This window comes from Plectropomus leopardus, chromosome 7 (assembly GCF_026936395.1).
Source record: "Plectropomus leopardus strain MGB_pleo_1.0 chromosome 7, ASM2693639v1, whole genome shotgun sequence".
NCBI classification, from domain to species: Eukaryota; Metazoa; Chordata; class Actinopteri; order Perciformes; family Serranidae; genus Plectropomus; species Plectropomus leopardus.
Genome location: NC_142182.1, coordinates 35,677,361 through 35,696,045, shown reverse-complemented (window position 1 = coordinate 35,696,045; position 18,685 = coordinate 35,677,361). Strand labels below are relative to the sequence as shown.

Sequence of the window (18,685 nt, the reverse complement as noted above, 5' to 3'; positions counted from 1 at the left end):
TCCGAGGAGCAGTTGAAGGCAGTATTAAGCACAGAGGGGCTTTACTCATTTTGACAGAAATTAAAAGTTAGATAAATGCATGTGTTTATGTCGATTAAGACCTCGCAAATTCAAATGTAAGACCATTTGCAATATGCAATGGCCTTTTTCCTTTACACCTAACCCCACAATGACACGAGTAAAGGGCTGTACCTAACTATTATTTTTTTAACAATTAATCTATTGATTAATCTATCGATTATTTTTTTTAATAACTTGTCCATTTTTTCTGCATCAAAATAGTCCAGCCTTAACTGGGCCTTAAGGCATACCGCTGCCTGCTGATGTGAGTGCTGTATTTTCATATTCATAAGCACATATTCCACTCATTTATGAAGTTAAACAAGCTCTTGCACAGCTTACAACCCCATCCTATAAATATTTCAAAATAAAATGCGTTGCATCAGCAACTGATGACATTCTGTCCAGAGACAGAGTCAAAGGGCTTTTGTTTTGAAAGGGAAGCAAGGAAGTTGAGGTAAAACAAACATCTTTGTATTTCCTCATCTCTGTGACAGAGAGAAACTGTTAACTTCAGTATAAAGTGGTATAGAGTCAACAAACGCGAGCATCACGCAGAAAGAAAACGGCTGCAGCTGACATGCAGCTCAGACGCGCCTGACAAGCGCTGCTCGGGCGAGTAGTGTGCACGCTCTAACTTGATACACCAGCACCCAAATAAAAAACAACACGCCCGGCGCTGCTCACGCTCTCATCGACGTATTTATGTAATCGATTACATCGATTACGTGGACGAGTCGCCCCAGCCCTACGCGTACACCTGCAACTTAACAAAGCCAACATTACAAGACTTTTGTATGCTAACGTTAAATGTATGCTAACGTTTTGAGCTAAGTGAGTTTCGGGCTAGTGGCTATCTGACTTTACCTTGGCTAGCGCCTCTGCATATTAGGTTTTAGCAAGTTATGAAGTCATACATTTTTGACAGCACTGAATGTAACATTTTATGACTGTGGATAACAAATTAGTTTTATTGACAATGGACTGTGTTACTGTGATATTATAACTTGCATACCATTACCATCGGGCGCCTAGCAGTGCAAGCTGTTGGAATCGTTGCATTCAAGTGTTTTCAATTAATGTGTTGTCCAGATGGAAGAGCACAACTATAGACTGTATTTATGCCTTTCCTCGAACTACTCGCATGACAGACACACACTTCAATCGATCTGGCCGCAGAGTCACTTTTCTGTTAGCCAAAGCTGTACACTTATAAGGGGTTAGCAGCTAGCAGATTCTTCAAAGTGCACTCTGTGCGCTGATGGGAGTTGACCAATCAGGTACCTTGACGGTTTGTTTTTACCCCGCCCCGTCTTCTTTGAAATCACTTGTAAAAAACCATAGATGTATAACAAAAACTCATTATTTTTAGGGCTGGGGCAATTCGTCGATATAATCGAATACGAAAATACGTCGATTGGCGTAAGGTAGTGCACTTGAATAAAGGGCTCTGAGGTAATGTACTTGGACGCGTCCTACCATTACACACTAACAGATCCATGGTTCCACACAGCGCGCATGATGAGAGCGTGAGCAGCGCCAGCCGTGTTGTTTTTTTTGTTTCGGCGCTCCTGTGTCAAGTTACACCTCCGAGCAGCGCTTGTCAGGTGTCTGAGCTGTGTCTCAGCTGCAGCACATCTAAAGAAATGGTGGCTCGCCGTTTTTTTACGCGTGACGCTCGCGTTTGTTGACTCTATACCATTTTACACTGCAGTTTAAAATCTGTCTCTGTCACAAAGATGAAGAAATACAAAGATGTTTGTTTTACCTCAACTTCCTTGCTTCCCTTTCAAAACAAAAGCTATCTGACTGTGTCTCTGTGGACAGAATGTCATCATTGCTGATACAATGTATTTTATTTTGAAACATTTACAGTATGGGGTTGTCAGCTGTGCAGGAGCTTGTATAACTTCATAAATGGGTCAAATATGTGCTTATAAATATGAAAACACAGCACTCATATCAGTAGGCAGCAATATGCCTTAAGGCCCATTTAAGGCTGGTCTATGTTGATACAGAAAGAATGGTTTAGTTATAATTATTTCTGTGAGAGAAAAGTTATAGGGTTCAAATTACACTAATTTTACTGTAAGATGTTTTGTTGGACTGCTAGGTTTAAGGCTTGTTACTGTAACAAAAAGTAACTGTTTTGTTAAGTGACTTGAATTTTACATTGTTTATATATTTTGCTGTTGGACTGCTAAATGTAGATTACACTGCATTTATTTTACTTGAGCAGAATAAGCTCTTGAATTAATTTTACTTTGGAGAGACTTTTTTTTTATCAGACTGTAAAACACAGATTACCAGTTAAGACTGGGCTATTTTATGTTGGGGAATAATCCCTGCATTGTATGACAAGTTTTAAAATGTTATTTTCAGTAAATTCGTTATAATTATTGAGTAATAAAAAAATAATAGATCAATTTTAAAAAATCGATAGATTAATCGAAAAAATAATCGATAGATTAATAGATCAAAAAATAATCGTTAGGTGCAGCCTTATTTATTTTAAGCTTGCTTTTTATTCTTGACTGTTGTTTATATTTTATTAACTATGTTTACTGTCTTTTTAATTGTATGTAAAGCACTTAGTAACTTGTTTTAAAAAGAGCTAGATAAATGAAGGTATTGTTATTATTATTATTATTGTTGTTGTTATCGTTGTTGTTGTCGTTGTTGTCGTTGTTGTTGTTGTTATTGTACCTTTACTCCTGGAGAGAAATCTTGGCTTTTGTGATTGTGGGGGAATTTATTTAAACAGGCTGGTATAATATGTCCTTTTTAGCACTGCAATTCCGCTTATTAAATCATTTTTATTTATGGGGTATAGGTTGTCTTGGGCTCACTTCTTTCTGATGATCTTACCATGGAGGCTTTGGGGCATATTGCAGGTCGTCGTTTGAGCTTTGCTTTTATACCCTTGTAAATGGTTGCATTCACCAGGCAATTAATGGCTGTAATGGTTTCAGATAAATTTAATACAAAGTATTCCATACTTGTTAACAATATCAATCAAAAAAGAATGGAATAAAATAATGCTTTGCCCCTTGCAAGAAAAAACAAAACAAAAAAAACTCTGTATGAGTTTCATTTGATAAACAGATTAGCAGATTTAGTTTAAAACAAATGTTAGGAAATATGAAAGACCAACAGTCCCATCTAGTGGACAAAGCAGGCACCACCACTACACTGACCTTTCTAAAACCTCACTGGTTGTTTCCCAGAGGACCCAGGAACCAATATTCACTCTCTAGCATCCTCTCAGCCCGAGGCTGTGTGCTGTAGCTCTCCTCACCACCACTTGTCTGGTACTGGGAGACTTAGAGAGGGATAGAGGAGAGGAAGAAAATTGACTGTACTTCAATGGCTCAGATGGGATGTAATGATGACTTTCTACCAGCAGATGTCAGACATAGAGCAGCTTTTTGGTTACTAAATATTGATAAGTGCATACATGTTTAAAGAGAAAATATCCTAAATGGGAAATGCTCAGATACTATTTTTATACACCTGAGTTTTAAGTTGTGGGCTTTAAAAAGTATATGGAGACCAATGAAGAGAAGAAACTACATAATAAGGATATTGCCTATGTTGTGTAAGGGGACATTTTAAACCAGACCCGCACACAAAAAAGATCTGGAAGTTTCTATATTTTGTGCTTGAATTTATTTTTTGTTTGTTTGTGTCAAGGCTGTTCATGTTTAGTCTCAATTATCCTTCTCCAACACTCTAACACATGTAAAGAGGCCACACTGAGTAAAAATAAATAAATAAATAAATCCATTGCAATTATGGATTCATGTCAAATGACAAGATTACCAGAAAGTAAATTCACAATTTAAGTCTCATTACCATACATCGTATATATATCACATTTAGGACCACAAACAGTATGACAGTGGTAGAATCAGATTAAATTTTGGGGGGGTTATGTTAACTTATTATAGGCCAATTATTCTGTATTTTTCACTGTTTATTTATTATATTGTTTGTTTGTTTTTTTGTTGTTTTTTTTTTACTGTTTATTTAATTTAGTTTCTTTGTGTTCTTACTATTCAATAATACTTTTTGTTTCTTGTTTGCATTATGCCCCTAGCTGCTGTAATGATGGAAATTTTTCAGTAGTGGAACTAGTAAATGAGTATTTTATCTTTCTATTATTGTAACTTGTTGTTGTTGTTGTTGTTATTGTTATCATCATCATCATCATCATCATCATCATTATTATTATTATTATTATCATTATTATTATGTTGTTGTTGTGGTTTATAAACCTTTATTATCTTAATCATAATTATTTCTCAATTTCACAGATAATTTCAATGAGGGTTCATTCCAGAGAGGTGGGTGGCGGCAGTGCAATTTTTTTGTTGCACCGTGTTTGAATAAGGCACGAAGAAGAAGTAGGCTAACCAGTAGCTAGTGAGCTAGCGCTACCAGTTGCACTGTAATGTTTACAAGTGAAGGCGAAGAGGACTGCTCTGGGAAGGCGGTGTCCTGCCATACTGTTGCCAAAGCATTTGGATAAGGTAACGAGATGCAGACAGCGCAGTCTGACTTTTAAAAGTCCGTTGAACAACTTCCTTTGAGTAGTTTATTTATCCATACGAACATACGAGCTAGATGGCTAACTGTAACTGGAGCTGGACTGAGGCAGTCTGCTGACCTGCTTTCTGCCATGCTACTGGCCGCTACTGGGCTTTTCTAATGCTGGACGTCAAAGACTAAAGCTAATCATTAGCTTGATAATCAATGCTGCCTTCAAGTGCTCCTTCTTCTCACGACATCATCTGTAAATAGGGCTTTGGAGCTGTCAAATTTACCTGTTACACGGAATAAATTAACGGTTAGAAATAGCTCGGGTCGAATTAGTAAGTTTGTGATGAGCCACGGACCTGTTGTTAACTTAGTTCGCACCATATCCTCAGTAAAATACACGGACCCATGTAACGTTACCATTAGTTATATTTAACAAATCGACGTATAAGTAATAACTTAAGTGATTAGGCGCCTTTCACAAGTATTTAAACCTTTGAACACTGAGCAAATTCGTGCGATTCATTTCAAAACCATGGAAAAAAAGCCAATGAGCAGCTTTGTAAGAAATGTTCCACAAAATGCAAGAATTCAGTAGATTTACTTTTTTTCTCTTTTTTTCTTTCAAAGCTCGGGGAAAACTATATATTTATCATAGTTACGTTTTTTCTTATTTGTTATTACTAATTTATTTTTAGGTAATTTTCTTGTACTTTTTTTTTTTTTTTTTACTAATTTCTTGCTAATTATGGGTCATTTCTTCTTTCATCGCTCATTGCCTTCTTGCCACGTTTTTGGAAGAAATCAAGCCAAGTTGCTCAGGTTTCAAAGGGTCAAATAAACTATTGTGCTTTTGGTTGGTTTCAAGTAGACGTGAAAGCTGTAACTCAACAGCTGGATAGAGACTCTTCCTCATTTGAAGCTATCAGTCCACATGTCTACTCAGAGGTGCAGTTTGTGGTGTCCACAAACAACCAGTCGGACCACAGTCAATGGTATATCAGGCTGCAAAGTATCTTTACTTGGTTGAGTGTAGTAATCAAAGGCAGATTAAAGGTATGTTAGGTCACGGCTTAGGAATGGTGTCACTTTTCATCATGGGGTCCAGTAGATTGATGAGGGACAGCACAGCCTGTTACCCACTGTGAGGCCTGACATTTGGTTAAAACAATCAATCAATTAACATGAAGGCTGGGCTTCCATGAAAACAGTGTTTAGCAGATTTTTCAGTTATCTATCATTCAACAACAACAGCACCACTAAAGATATGATAGTGTGCTTATGGCTCAGACTCTTGGAAAGTATTTCTTATTCATTTTATCTTGGTTTATTGATCTTGATTATTTTACTCCAGTCTTTTCAAAAGTTATCAGCTACAGAGTCACCTTAACCCTTTGAAACTTGAGAATATTGGCTTGATTTCTTTAAAAAAAACATGGGGAACATGCAAAGAGCAGTTTAACAAGATATGACCCAAAAGTTAGCAAGTAATTAGAAAAAAAGTTACAAGAAAATTACCTGAAAATAAGCAAAAGAGGATAAGTAAAAAATAAAAAGAGACAAGAAAAAGAACCAGAGAAAGTGCAAAAAAATGAATACTGATAATAATATATACATATATAATTTTTAAAGATTGTTTTCCAATTCACCCACAGCTCATTTTCAAGTTATTTTCAAAATTTCATAAAAATTTCAAATTTTATGTGAAAGTTATGCTGCAGAACAGAAGATTTTGAATCTCAATGGTAATGTCCCTAGTAACATAAAGGTTGAATTAATAATTAAAAAAATAACACATATGAAAGAAAACTATGAGTAAACTTGCTCAGTTACACAAAAAGCCCGCTAGAAGTATGCATGAAAAAGTCTAACCATTATGTCAAAGTTGCAAAATGAAGTTTAAAAAGGTTTTTAATTCTATCCGTGCTGTAATGTTGGACTTTACTTACAGGCTGGGCCTTTAATATGCGGCGGGGGGAGCACGTTTCTCGGGCTTTCCAGGCCCCTGTGGACGTCCACGCCAGCGCAGACGGCCAAGTCTACATGTTCAACAGGGGACTCAATGAGTCTGCATCCTCAGATGATGAGGAGCTCAACGTCATGGAGATGAGGCCGCGTGTTTTCCAGGAGCAGGACAGACTGAGGAACGTTGAGCTTCTGGAGCGGGATGTTTTAGACGGTGACAACCTCAACAAGATTGCACTTCAGTACGGCTGCAAGGTAAAGAATTTGGATAGTCACTTCAATTTTATTTTTATTAGCATTTCTGGTGATAATCTCTTTAGTGGCATATAAACCCTTTAACTGGATCAACGTCACTTTTCTTGTGCTGCATTAAGATGCCTTTTACTAGCATTTATACCTTCGACAACTGAGAAAATTGGTTTGATTATTTTTAATAACATGGGCAAAAACAATGAACAATTTGGCAAGAAATATCTCTTAAACTGAAAAAATTGGGTAAAAGTGAGCATTAATGGTTTATTAGATTTTTTTAACAAGTGAAAAATGTCCAGAAAACTGTATTTATAATTCTCTTACTTACATATTTAAAATTTTGATACAGAAAAAAAATTCTATTATTTTAGAACATTCTTAAGGTCATTATCTTGAGTGTTCCCTTTCATATAGCGTCTTTCCTGTTTCTCTCAACAGGTTGCAGATATAAAGCGGCTGAACAACCTAATGCAGGAACAGGATTTATTTGCACTGAAATCTATCAAAATACCCGTTCAGAAACACAGCTTTTTAACGGAGACGTGCACAGACCCTCAAGAAGAAAAGCCACATTCAGCCACCAGCACACCAGCGAAGCCTCAGGACCGAGCCAGAGCCCAACCACATCTGCAGGAGGTCACCGACTTTCTAATGGAGGTGGACAGCGATATCGAAAAACTGATTCAGAGCACAAATGATCAAGAGGAGGATTTCCTGGATTACTCTGAAAAACAGCAGCGTTTCGGTTTAAAGGGACAGCGGCTGAGCAGTCACGGTGCAGACTGGGGCATCCAGTGGTGGAACGCTGTAGTCGCCATGCTCCTGATAGGCATCGTCCTGCCATTATTTTATGTAATTTATTTCAAAACTAAAGATAGTGAAGTCGCTTCACCTACAAATGGTAACGGTGCTTTCAGCCAGTCATCCATCTCCTCTTCAAACACCTCGGGCACAGACGCTAGTATAAGTTGACCTGAGCATTTTCAAAGACAGTGCAGGCTCAACCATTTTCAAAACTTCTGCGGTAGCTGATCTCAGCAGTGAGTGACAATCCAAAAAAAGCCAAATTTTGTGAAAATTTACCTTGTGCAATACCACCGTGTATCAGTGAAATCTACCTTTTATTTGATACAATAACCAATACTTGAGGCAGATACTTTCATGACAGTCATGAAGTGAAACTACTGCACATTGTGCTCATTTTTGTGACAATGTAGGTCACCAACATTTCACCAAACAGCTTTTATAGATTTCCTGAAGTAGTGCTCTTGATACTGTTGATCCTTTGATTTGAAAAACAGCTAATGTTTGTCGCAGTAATAAGTCCTCAGGTGTTTTACTAAATCTGAGGTACAGAGTGGTGCAGGGATGAGTCCTAAAATCCAGAAATAAGTTAGTATTGTAGCACTTCTGGTTTCCGTGTCTCAAAATCAATGTTTTTTTTTTGTTAGATGCCTGAAATAAGGTTTTTACTTGACACGTGCTTATGAGACTAATGTTTTGTTCTATAGCATGAAATAAGCTAGTAAATACCCCTCTCATACATTTTGAAGCTTTTACATGACTTAATAAAAGCTGGTTGCTAACAAGAGACAAGGTAGCTAACTGAGACTACGGAACATTATAATGCCAAACACTTTACAGTTTCGTTGTGGCAGGGATGTGACAGTAAGGTAGTCAGGTTATAGCCTAACATTAGCTTTTTACTTCTGGCATTTGCATTTACCTTTTTAAAAATCCTAAAAGTAATGTTCATTTGTGAAGAGTATCTTGCTTGTTAATTCAAAAATAATTCAAACCCCTATTGAAAAGTACCATTGGCTTATAGTCAAGAGAACCAGGGCCACACTAACTTTCAGGTTGGCCTATAAATAAATGTCACCCCTGCCGCACTCTATTAAATGGTTGTGTTGTGAACCTCCTCACATGAATGACACAAGCTGAGAGTAATTGCAAATGAAAAATGTATTTGTCTGGGGAAAAAAGCATGACTTGTGTAGGCTTTATTTTAGAGCTAGGCAATATGGAGAAAATCAAATATCACAATATTCTTGAACACATACCTCAGTATCACATTATGATGATTGCAGGGTTGATAGTCGGTGCTTTCACAGAAATGTTTCATAAGAGTTTTGATAAATAATCGTCAGTGGGTGTAATTGCTAAGTGGGTAAAGACTAATAGTAGAGCAGATACACCAGTCCTGTTATTTCACTGAGTTGGTATCACTTTATTGCAATGCAGCCTTTAAAACCAGAAAAATACAACATTTAGGATATTATGATATTATGACAAAATCTAGGACTCAATCAATTCTCATGTCATGATATAATATGGACATATCGCCCAGCCCTGCTTTATCATAACCTGCCTTCCACCAGTGCCTGTTGTCAGTATAAATACATCAAGTGTCATCATATCAGTGTCATATACTGGGGACAGACATCTGATCCACTACAGTAATATTTTTTTAAACTTTTGCCTGAAAAAATGATAAAGTGGGAGAAAAGCGCATCAGGTTGAACTGTGTTTGACATGGCTTGGAGCATTAATTGTATGCCTTATTTGATTTAACTTATTTGTGTCTGTGTTCATCTTTGAGTTATTGCTATGCACCTCATGCCTTCTCTCTGAGTCTGAGTACAGTGCTAAAGGTGTCAGTGGTGTTCACAAGGTTTTGCTTTTTGAAATGACATGAAGTCATTTAGAAGTTCTCTGAACTAAGATAATAAAAAGTGCCTTAAAGCTTCATCGTCAGGTTGACATAGTATTGCACACTCCATCTCACACGGTCTGATGGGCAGTAGGTAGTGAATTTCTGTGGCTTGTCTAATGCACTTTTTAATGTCTGAAGTATTTTAATTTAATAAAACTGAAAAAGTTATCTTTTTGACTTTAAAAAAAATTAAGTTTATTTGTGAACCATTTTGGGTGGAGAAATTTGCATGGATATGCAAAGATGCTATAGTGTGGAAGTGTCTCTGATGTGTTAGTGTGTTATTGTGGCTTGATGTTTAGATGGATAGTTAGAGGGATAGATATAGATAGATATACATGCACACACATCATTTATATATATTTGTGTTTGTGTGTGTGTGTGTGTGTGTGTGTTTAGAGCTACAGTATAGCAGAATACCTTTTTTAATACAAATTTTGAGTTTTGATTATTTGCAGTACCCACAGCTACCAAAAGATGGGAGCATGCACACATTCTGCTGTCTTCACTGTTAGTTTTTGGGGGAATGGAGTCAGACAATCTTACTACTTGGCAACTTCTGGGTAAAACTGCATGTGGGGTGATTATTTAGTTTAATACATCTACATTTTGGATTACAAGTGAGGGTCCAAACAGTTTCTAATTTATAATTCACTTTGACTTATGTTGCTCAATATAATCCAATCCAATCCTAATTCATTTATAGAGCACATTTAATGCAACAGAGTTGACCAAAGTGCTGTACATCAATAAATGCATTTCAAAAATAGTGATAAAATTAATAAATATAAAATAGCACAAATGACATAAAAGAGGACAAAAAATGAGAAAACCCATTTATTTAAAAAGTCTATAAAACCACAAGGTGAAAAACCACAGAAACTGTCAACTCTCATACATGGTCTCAGAAATCCAAGGAGAATAAATGAGTTTTTAAACGAGATTTAAAACGGGCAAGGTGGGGGCTAGTCTTATCTGGGGGGCAGCTCGTTCCAGAGTTTGGACCAAAACAGCAAAGGCTCTGTCTCCCCTATGTTTCAGTCTTGTAACAAATCACAATCTGCCTCTGAGGGCTTGGCAACATATAACACCCTCTGTCCTCAGACCCTCACTGTGGATTTGGAAAAACATCCCACAACAACAGAGAAAAAATGGAGGAAATCTCAGGAAGAGCAATTGAGGAGGGATCCCTCTTCAGACGTGCAATAGATGTCATGTCTCAGAACAGATCAACATAATAAAATTACAGTAATCCATATGACAATATGGTACGTATATAGACAGAAAGAGAGAGAGGATATGACAGAGTGCCTGCGGGTCATCAAAAAGTCTTCAGTTTCCTAAATATTAGGCCTTAAAAGTCATTAGTCTTATGCCTCATACATTTTATCTAGAAGGTAGAAGAAGGATCTAATTAAATCTAATTATTAATTATTGTCAATTTTTTAAATTTTTTTTTGTCAAGATGACTCGCTCCTTTGTGTCAAAGTCAACATTTCTGATATTACAAATCTTTGAATCTACCACTGAACCTTAAACTGCCCTTAAACTTTACACTTGCATTTGCCTGTTGGCAAAATGTAAAGTAACCTAACTCACTCTAACAACAATATTCCTACATAAAACCTCCAGGAGCCCATGCTTACTTTTATACTAACCTGCAATGCTTTCAAAAGAACAAGATGATTTATCCAAAAATCTGTCTGAAATTTGGTTCAAAATTTATCCTTTCAATAAATTTAACTTCACTTAAATTTAAGTGTCTGACACCCTGTATGATGATAAACAAAGCCTGTGCAGCAGCTATATAACAAAGCAGTGTGAGCACTCACATGATAGTGAACCAAACATATCACGAGCTAATAATAGCATCTTATATACTTTATATATTGCCAACTTGGACAGAATTTCTCTTTGTACTTACAGTCAAATCCAAACTATACAAATACAGTATGTTAGGAACAACTGCAATGTGGCAGAGATTTACAAAGATTTGCTCGGGAGTGAAATGACCCAAACACCATGAAAAGGTTTTAGAGTGAAGCCAGTTTTCCAAGTCTTGCTTGATTTGGCATCGACAGAAAGCCGGTCTTTAGAACTTGTTAGTCGTCAAATCTGTCGGCCCTGTCTAGTCTTTGTAGTCTTTCTAGTGAAAGGATGAAGTGAATTTTGATGTGTAATTACTAAATTAAAAACGTAATTTGGACACCCTTGGACACCGCAGTCAATGTTTGAAATATCAACAGTTGAAATTAAATCAACAGTGAACACACAAATGAAACAAAACACAGTGCAGAAATGAACTATGATTTCAGTCCGTAACACACACAGCGGGGTGTGAAAGGCCTAAAGGCAAAATGTGTTGTTGAGCTCTCTCTCTCTGTGAGCACAAGTCAAAGCACAAGGTCAGCACCAGAGCAGCTCTGCTAAAACTAATAAGTGTCTGGCCCACGGATGCTCGCTGTAATGGGGTCTGAACCTGGATATTCTGGTTGAAAGATAATATTTCCAAACACTGCTGTCCAAACAGTTTGTAGGTTTAAAGCCAAAAAACACACATCCTTAAGAGACTTTTTTGACTGCTGTAGCAACTTCAAAGAACAGGGACAGCTGAATAAGAAGAGTGTGAATTTCATTATTCAATCAAACACAAACAAACTAGCAGTATGAGTAGAATATATACTTGCTGTTAACTACGTGTACGCACACACGATGGTTGCCACACATCCCCTGCATCGGTTTGGCACGTCAACTGTGCGCATCCTCAAAATGCGGACGCGAGATGCAGTATGTATATAAACAGCAGGGGCAGGGTAGAACCGTAACAGATGTGTAAAAGTACTGGAGGTGCTTTTCATCATCAGTCTCTTGCACTGGCAGCACAAGAGACACGTACTCCCCACTGTCCTGATGGGCTCGATTTAGAGGCCTTACCTAGCACTGACGACGCCGCTGTCGCCTTTTCTGCCTTGATCTCAGCATTAACATGACAGACACCTTGAGTTTCGCCATGTCTGTTGTTTACATCTCACACATCCAGTAGTTGTATATGACCTGAGCTCTCTCATGTGCCCTCTATAGGTTTAATCCAGTAACACGTGTTGCATATAGGCAAGTGTATACAAAAACACGCAGCCAGCACGCAAGATTAAAGGGGACCTATTATTCTTTTTTGGTTTTCCCCTTTTCTTTTATTGTTTTTTGTAGCATTTTTGTGCTTGAAAAAGGTCTAACACAAAGTCCAAGCCAAAGGAAGCTCTCTCTGCTCCTAAGCTGCCTGAAACAGCTCGTTTGAGTTTCAGTGTTTACTTCTGTAACTTAATGATATCACAATGTAACAAATAGAATAGAATGTGCATAGAAAGTACATAGAGAGAGCCAGTTGACCAATCAGAGCAGACTGGGCCTCTCAGGAGGCGGGCCATAAGGTCAGACAGACTGTTTCAAACAGATGTGCTGCAGCAGAGGGCAGTATGAGACACATGATGTGTTTTTTAACCATTAAGGCATGTAAACCTGTTCTAGTAGACCCCCAAAATACAAATGTGATCCCAAAGTGAGCATTATAGGGCCTCTTTAAACAACAAGTATATCTCCGGCCTAAGACCCCAAATAAAAATTTGGCAACCACAGCGGTGCAATAAACACCAAATCACTACAGTGCAGCAGACATATTACAAACAAAAATGTGTGCCTATGACCTCTTAAAGCTTTCATCTTTACCCTAGCTAACGTGTTCGTATGACATAGTTAGAACAAAACATGAGTTTCTTGTAACCGATGAAGATGCCCTCTACATGAGTCCTCTACATCAGACAGTGGTCCTATAGCCTACAAGTGATGAGAAAACATGCTATATTAGTATTTTCTCAAGAACAAAATTTACGCAGTTCAGCTGTATTGCTGCAGAAGCTCTCTGCCTTTTATTATTCCATGACCTGAGACCCTCATAACTACAGCTCACGAACCCCGCTCTGATGTAGCTCCAGGCCGCAGAGCTCTGGCGTCCTGCCAGCTCCCAGGCTGAGTCTTATCCTACTGTTGATACATGGGCCTCCCCCTTTTTTTCTCTACCTCCAACCTGGACACTTCTGCTCCCTGCCTTTCTTTATTTGATGAAATCCATATCAAGTCTGCTCCTGTAGGAGACAGATTCACTAAATACAATCAGATTCTTTAACAGTCCAAATATAGTGTCTGTTTCAAAAAGACGAGGAGATGGCAAATAAGCAACTTGGTGGTCAAAAAAAATTGTAAGTAATTAGAAAAAAAGTTACAAGGAAATTACCTAAAAATAAACCAAGAAAAAGAAGTAATTATAAATATTGGTTTCTGGAAATTTTTCCATTTTTTTTCAAATATATTCTTCTAATCCACCCACCCCACCACTCTGATTTTTCATCTAATTTTGAGGTTGTTTTCTTGTCACCTTTTGCTAATTTCTTGAAATTAGCAAAATTAGTTGGTCTTTCCTTTTTTCCAATTTTTTTAAATAAATCATACCAATTTGCTCAGGATTCAAAGGGTTAAATGGCATGTGAGGCAGCTGAACGCAGCAAAATAGTTAGTTAAATGGTACATGTGAATGAAAGGAGAGATTTGGCTAAAACATGGGCAGAAAAAAAGACCAAAATCTGCCTTTAACTTAAATTTGATCAGTTTTTTCCTCATACCACTGCATTAAGTGGGCTTTGCTTGTATATTTACATAGAAATGAAATGACCTAAAGTATATTTGTACACACTTTGTGCATGGGTGTGATTTTGGGGTGGTGTCACAGAAAAGCTGCAGCACATTTTTGGGGCAGAGCGCGCTTTTATGGAGGACGCACTGAAGCGGAGGGGGCTTTCCCCCCTTAAACAAAGCACAAGCATCCATACGGTCTGGGTGGAGGGTGCATACACTGAAAAGATTCAAGCCGAAGCTCTGCAGCTTTAAGAAGTTTGCACACTTGAGCAGCTGGCAGCGAGCCACTTGGCCAACATAAACAGCCCTAATCCTTTTTCCAAGGAGCTTTCAACACTCATCTCTGGCACATCGGCCACTGACTCACTCTCTCTCTTTCCCTCGCTCTCTCTCTGACATTCCTGTCTGTTTGAACTTGTGCACAGCCGTCACCAGGAGGCACTGTGGCCCTTACAATGTAAACGCTGCTGGCTTTATGCTGTTGATCATTATTCACTGCTAAGGTATGTGCCTTCCTTTGATTTTCCCCTGAAGCGAAACAGGTCTCAGTTTTCACTCTTTCTTAGTGGGAATGGGAGGTTTAGTTTCACGATGTCATGTTGACCTGCAGAACGATGGGACATTTATGCAACTGGTGTTAATAAAAAGTGAACTGGGAACTTTAATATGGCTTATATTTTTTCACCTCAAGACACTAAAATCAACTTTTTGGTTTAGAGCTCAACATATTTTTAAAGCTTTATTCCATTTTTTCATACCAAATAAATGTCATGGATAAGAATTAAACTACAAACTAAAAAATTAAAACTAAATTCAGTCTGATTAAAATATCAAAGTATATTACATAAAATTCTAAAATTAAAAAACATATTTTTTAGGAGTTATAAAGATAAACACTGTGCAGAATTTCTGTGTGAGGCTAAGGTCTGTTTCAATGGGGGCAGGGAGATCCAGGGTTTTGATTTCCTCAGCTCCTGGGGGGATTTGGCAGACACAGGGTAATTTGTAGTGAAATTTCCAGCACAGTTTGTTTTGCAGGTGGCTGAGAACGAAGGCAGGGCGTGGTGAGGAATGAGAGAAGCAATTTGCTGTCTGTGGGCTGTGAATGTGTGTATTGTTGCACAGCAGTAGGTTTAGTGTTGTGCCGGTATGTGCTGTGGTCAGGGCTGGACCACTGGAAGGGAGGCAGCAGGAGATAGCCATGAGAGAAACCAAAGAATTTCAGTTAAATACATATTTAATTTGGTGAATTTTATCAGTTTTTTTTAAATAGCAATGTTAAATTACTCAAAGTGAGCGTCCAGTCTGCAAAAAAGAAGTTACCCTTTACTCTTGATGTATGAAAAGATGTCAGTTTGGCACAGGAGCCAACTAAACCGGGGGGAAAAAAATGATTTCAATCTGTAGTGAGTGAGTGTGTATTTGGTAAGGTTCTGGCCAGAAGACATTTCAGTCTCACATGCTTCGGAGTGGATTCAATTAAAAACTCTTCTCTTTGAATCCCCCAGCCAGAATTTCAATGTATAAATCCATGCCAGATGTTACAGCGCCACTTGGGGAACACACAAGGTGTCAAGGAAAGAGCTAAGACTGTTTCATTTGTTTTCATTATCTGCAGTCTTATGAGAAACATGTATTTGTGTTTTGAAAACAAATCCATCAGAGAAAACAGAAAATACACTATCAAGGAATATTTGACCACTGCAGTGAGATTTTTTTTTTTTTTTGGAGTTGTAGGAGAAAACATAATATATATCATGCATGCTGTATGTTATCCCTTAAGTCTGGCTGTGTAAGGGAAGCTCATCTGGAGACACAGCTGGCTGGAGAATGTGATGTTCTGTCAGTCATGTTCCTGCAGGGACGGCTGTTTTTCTTTCGCCCCCGCTGCGGAGGAACCAATTGTGCAGCACCTGTTTTACATTCCAGCTGAGGTTTGAGGGGTCTTCACCCGAGGGACACTTCTACTCAATCTCCACAGATAGAGTGTATGAAGAGAGAGAAAGTTGTGTACTCTGTATGTTGGAGCGTGGTCATTAAAACCCATATTGTATGTATGGGTTTTAATGACCACATAATAAACATCCAGATGGTGTGTTTATACAGTCTGTATGTTAAAATCATTCTTGGAAGAATGAAATTCAACTATACATTACATTTAGCATAAGAACATTTAGTGTAACAACATTATAAGCTCCTCTGCCTGTCACACTAACTGTACCTTAATGTTGAATATTGATAGAAAGGTACATTAAATTAGAAAATGTTTAATGTTTTAGATTTTAATTATTGTAGCTAATTTTACATGAGTTAAAACATTAAGAAACCAAAGCAAACTGGTTTGATGTCTAAACATTAGCAAGAAATTAGAAAAAAAACATAACAAGAAAATTACTTGAAAATAACAACAAACAACTAAAAAAAAACATATTTTAAACAAATAATTATACTGATTATGAATTTAGTTTTCTGAACATTTTTCTGAGTTTATGATTTTTATTTTCCCCCTTTTTAACAACTAATTTTCATGTCTTTTTCTTACTATTTTCTTGCAATTTGTAGGACAATTCTTGCCAAATTGCTTGCTGCCTCCCCCCATGTTTCCAAAAGAAATCAAACCGATTTGCTCAGGTTTCAAAGGGTTAAAGATGTGGTTAACATAATGCTTATGTATTTCAGTGTGTTTTCAGTATATTTTCTTTCAACATTGTGCGGGTATATTATGAAATGGGAGGTTGGGGAATCTGTTAGAAAATCTTGAGCATCACATCCAATTTCCTGCATTCTGGTGTATTTTATGCACCAATTCATGCCTCTTCTGCATCTGTTTATGATGGTGTAATGTATGGTGTAAAAAAATGAAGAATGAAAAGCATGTAAAATGCGCCAAACAGTCCCTTGGGATTATGCAAGTTATTAAAATAAAGTAAATGCCTGTATTTGAGTATTTGAGTATTTTATTGAGTAAGTGCAAAAACATCTTATAAGTGAAGTTTGCCAAATGTTTTAAAACTGCCAGTGTCTTTACTTTAACTCTACAACTGCATTAGTACATACTCACTTTGTGTTGCTTTATTTTTCAATGTTTTTTACAATTGTTAGTTGCAATTATTAATTCGTTTTTTAAGCAATGTATTGTGAGATACATTTAAGCTGTCTTTTAAAGCTGATTAACACAACATCACCTGATTCAACTTGGGGTTTCCTGCAATGTTTTTTTTGGATACTTGGATACTTTTGTGGATTGAGTTTTCGATTTTTATACTTGAGAGAGAGAGAAAAGCTGTTAATTGCATTTTTGCATAAATATAGTTTCATGATGTGGGAAAAAGTCTGGTTTTTATTTATGTGTTTGCTTTGATAACAGTTCAAAATGTTCAACTGTGTCTTATTTTAAGTGGTGCCGAGATCATAAACTCACTCATATAAACTTGCTCTCCATTGTGTCCTTGTTAGCTGCGAAGGACAATGTAAACCGTTGGCAGGAAGACAGAATCCGCAGAGACAGGCATGGATGAAGAGAGGATAATGGGTTGGACATGCTTCTCTAACTCACTGGATGCAACTCAAATGAGCACCTGCTTGGCTCCAAGAAGCACAACAAGACACACACAGGATGCTCAATATGGGCTCTCACTCTCTGGTAGTATATAACACCTGCACTGTTGGTGAAATTAACCCCTTATCTACAAATGAGCGCCTCAGAAGTGACCCTACAGACAGATTTTCAATAAAGGGAAAACAAAAACTGTCGGGAACCATGAAACCAGATATGAGTCGACACAATTAGATAGAGATAATGATTAATAATGCACCAATGAATCGATTAAAAACATTTAAATTAATCATGAGGTTATTACAAGAGGTAATCAGGTGTTTAAAAGATACTGATTAAATTAAGATTTTCATTTCCTCAATAAAGGAATAAATGATTCTTCTCATATCCTTCTCTTCCATCAGTTTGTAGGTGCCAAATTAAACACTTTAAATTGGTTTTTACAAAAACTGCCCGACGAGGACCGTTTTCCCCTCTCTATTTTCTGCCTTTGAGACATTTTCAAGGCTTTTTACACAAAATCTGGTCTCTGGATCTGAGCTCCAGTGTGTGTGTGTGTGTGTGTGTGTGTGTGTGTGTGTGTGTGTGTGTGTGTGTGTGTGTGTGTGTGTGTGTGTGCAAAACAGCTGTGTCAGACCAGGTGCAGTCCACTCCGTCCAGTCTCAGGCACAATTTATACCATAATTCCTGGCGGATAATTTGCAGCTCCTCACTGCCAGATGAACTCTATTAAAACTGGATGGTTTTCTGACTGGAACTGGAATGCCCCCTCACACTGGTGGGGGATTCCTGCTAATAAAAGATATTTCTAGTTCTGCGGTTTTATTCTGCATGAGGACTTTTGGTGGTGTGGGGAAATAAAAGAGAGGATAATGCTGTTATTGATATAAGAGAAAGCCGTCTTTAAGTGT

At 37.5% G+C, this 18,685-nt stretch overlaps 1 protein-coding gene and 1 long non-coding RNA gene across 4 annotated transcripts in view; one reads left to right on the top strand and one right to left on the bottom strand.

The window, feature by feature from the left end:
• Window positions 1-1,218, bottom strand: part of LOC148189250 (uncharacterized) — an 86,948-nt gene extending 85,730 nt beyond the window's left edge. For all 3 annotated transcript variants that reach the window (XR_015776901.1, XR_015776903.1, XR_015776902.1), the window contains exon 1: window positions 1,076-1,218. This is a non-coding gene — a long non-coding RNA (uncharacterized LOC148189250). The remainder of the gene's footprint in view (window positions 1-1,075) is intronic.
• A 3,216-nt stretch (window positions 1,219-4,434) lies between these two features.
• Window positions 4,435-9,565, top strand: lysmd4 (LysM, putative peptidoglycan-binding, domain containing 4). Its single transcript, XM_042496363.2, has 3 exons — window positions 4,435-4,592; window positions 6,551-6,819; window positions 7,255-9,565. Exons 2-3 carry the CDS (start codon window positions 6,565-6,567, stop codon window positions 7,786-7,788), a joined length of 789 nt encoding a protein of 262 aa, XP_042352297.2. The 5' UTR covers window positions 4,435-4,592; window positions 6,551-6,564; the 3' UTR covers window positions 7,789-9,565.
• Window positions 9,566-18,685: the final 9,120 nt, after the last annotated feature.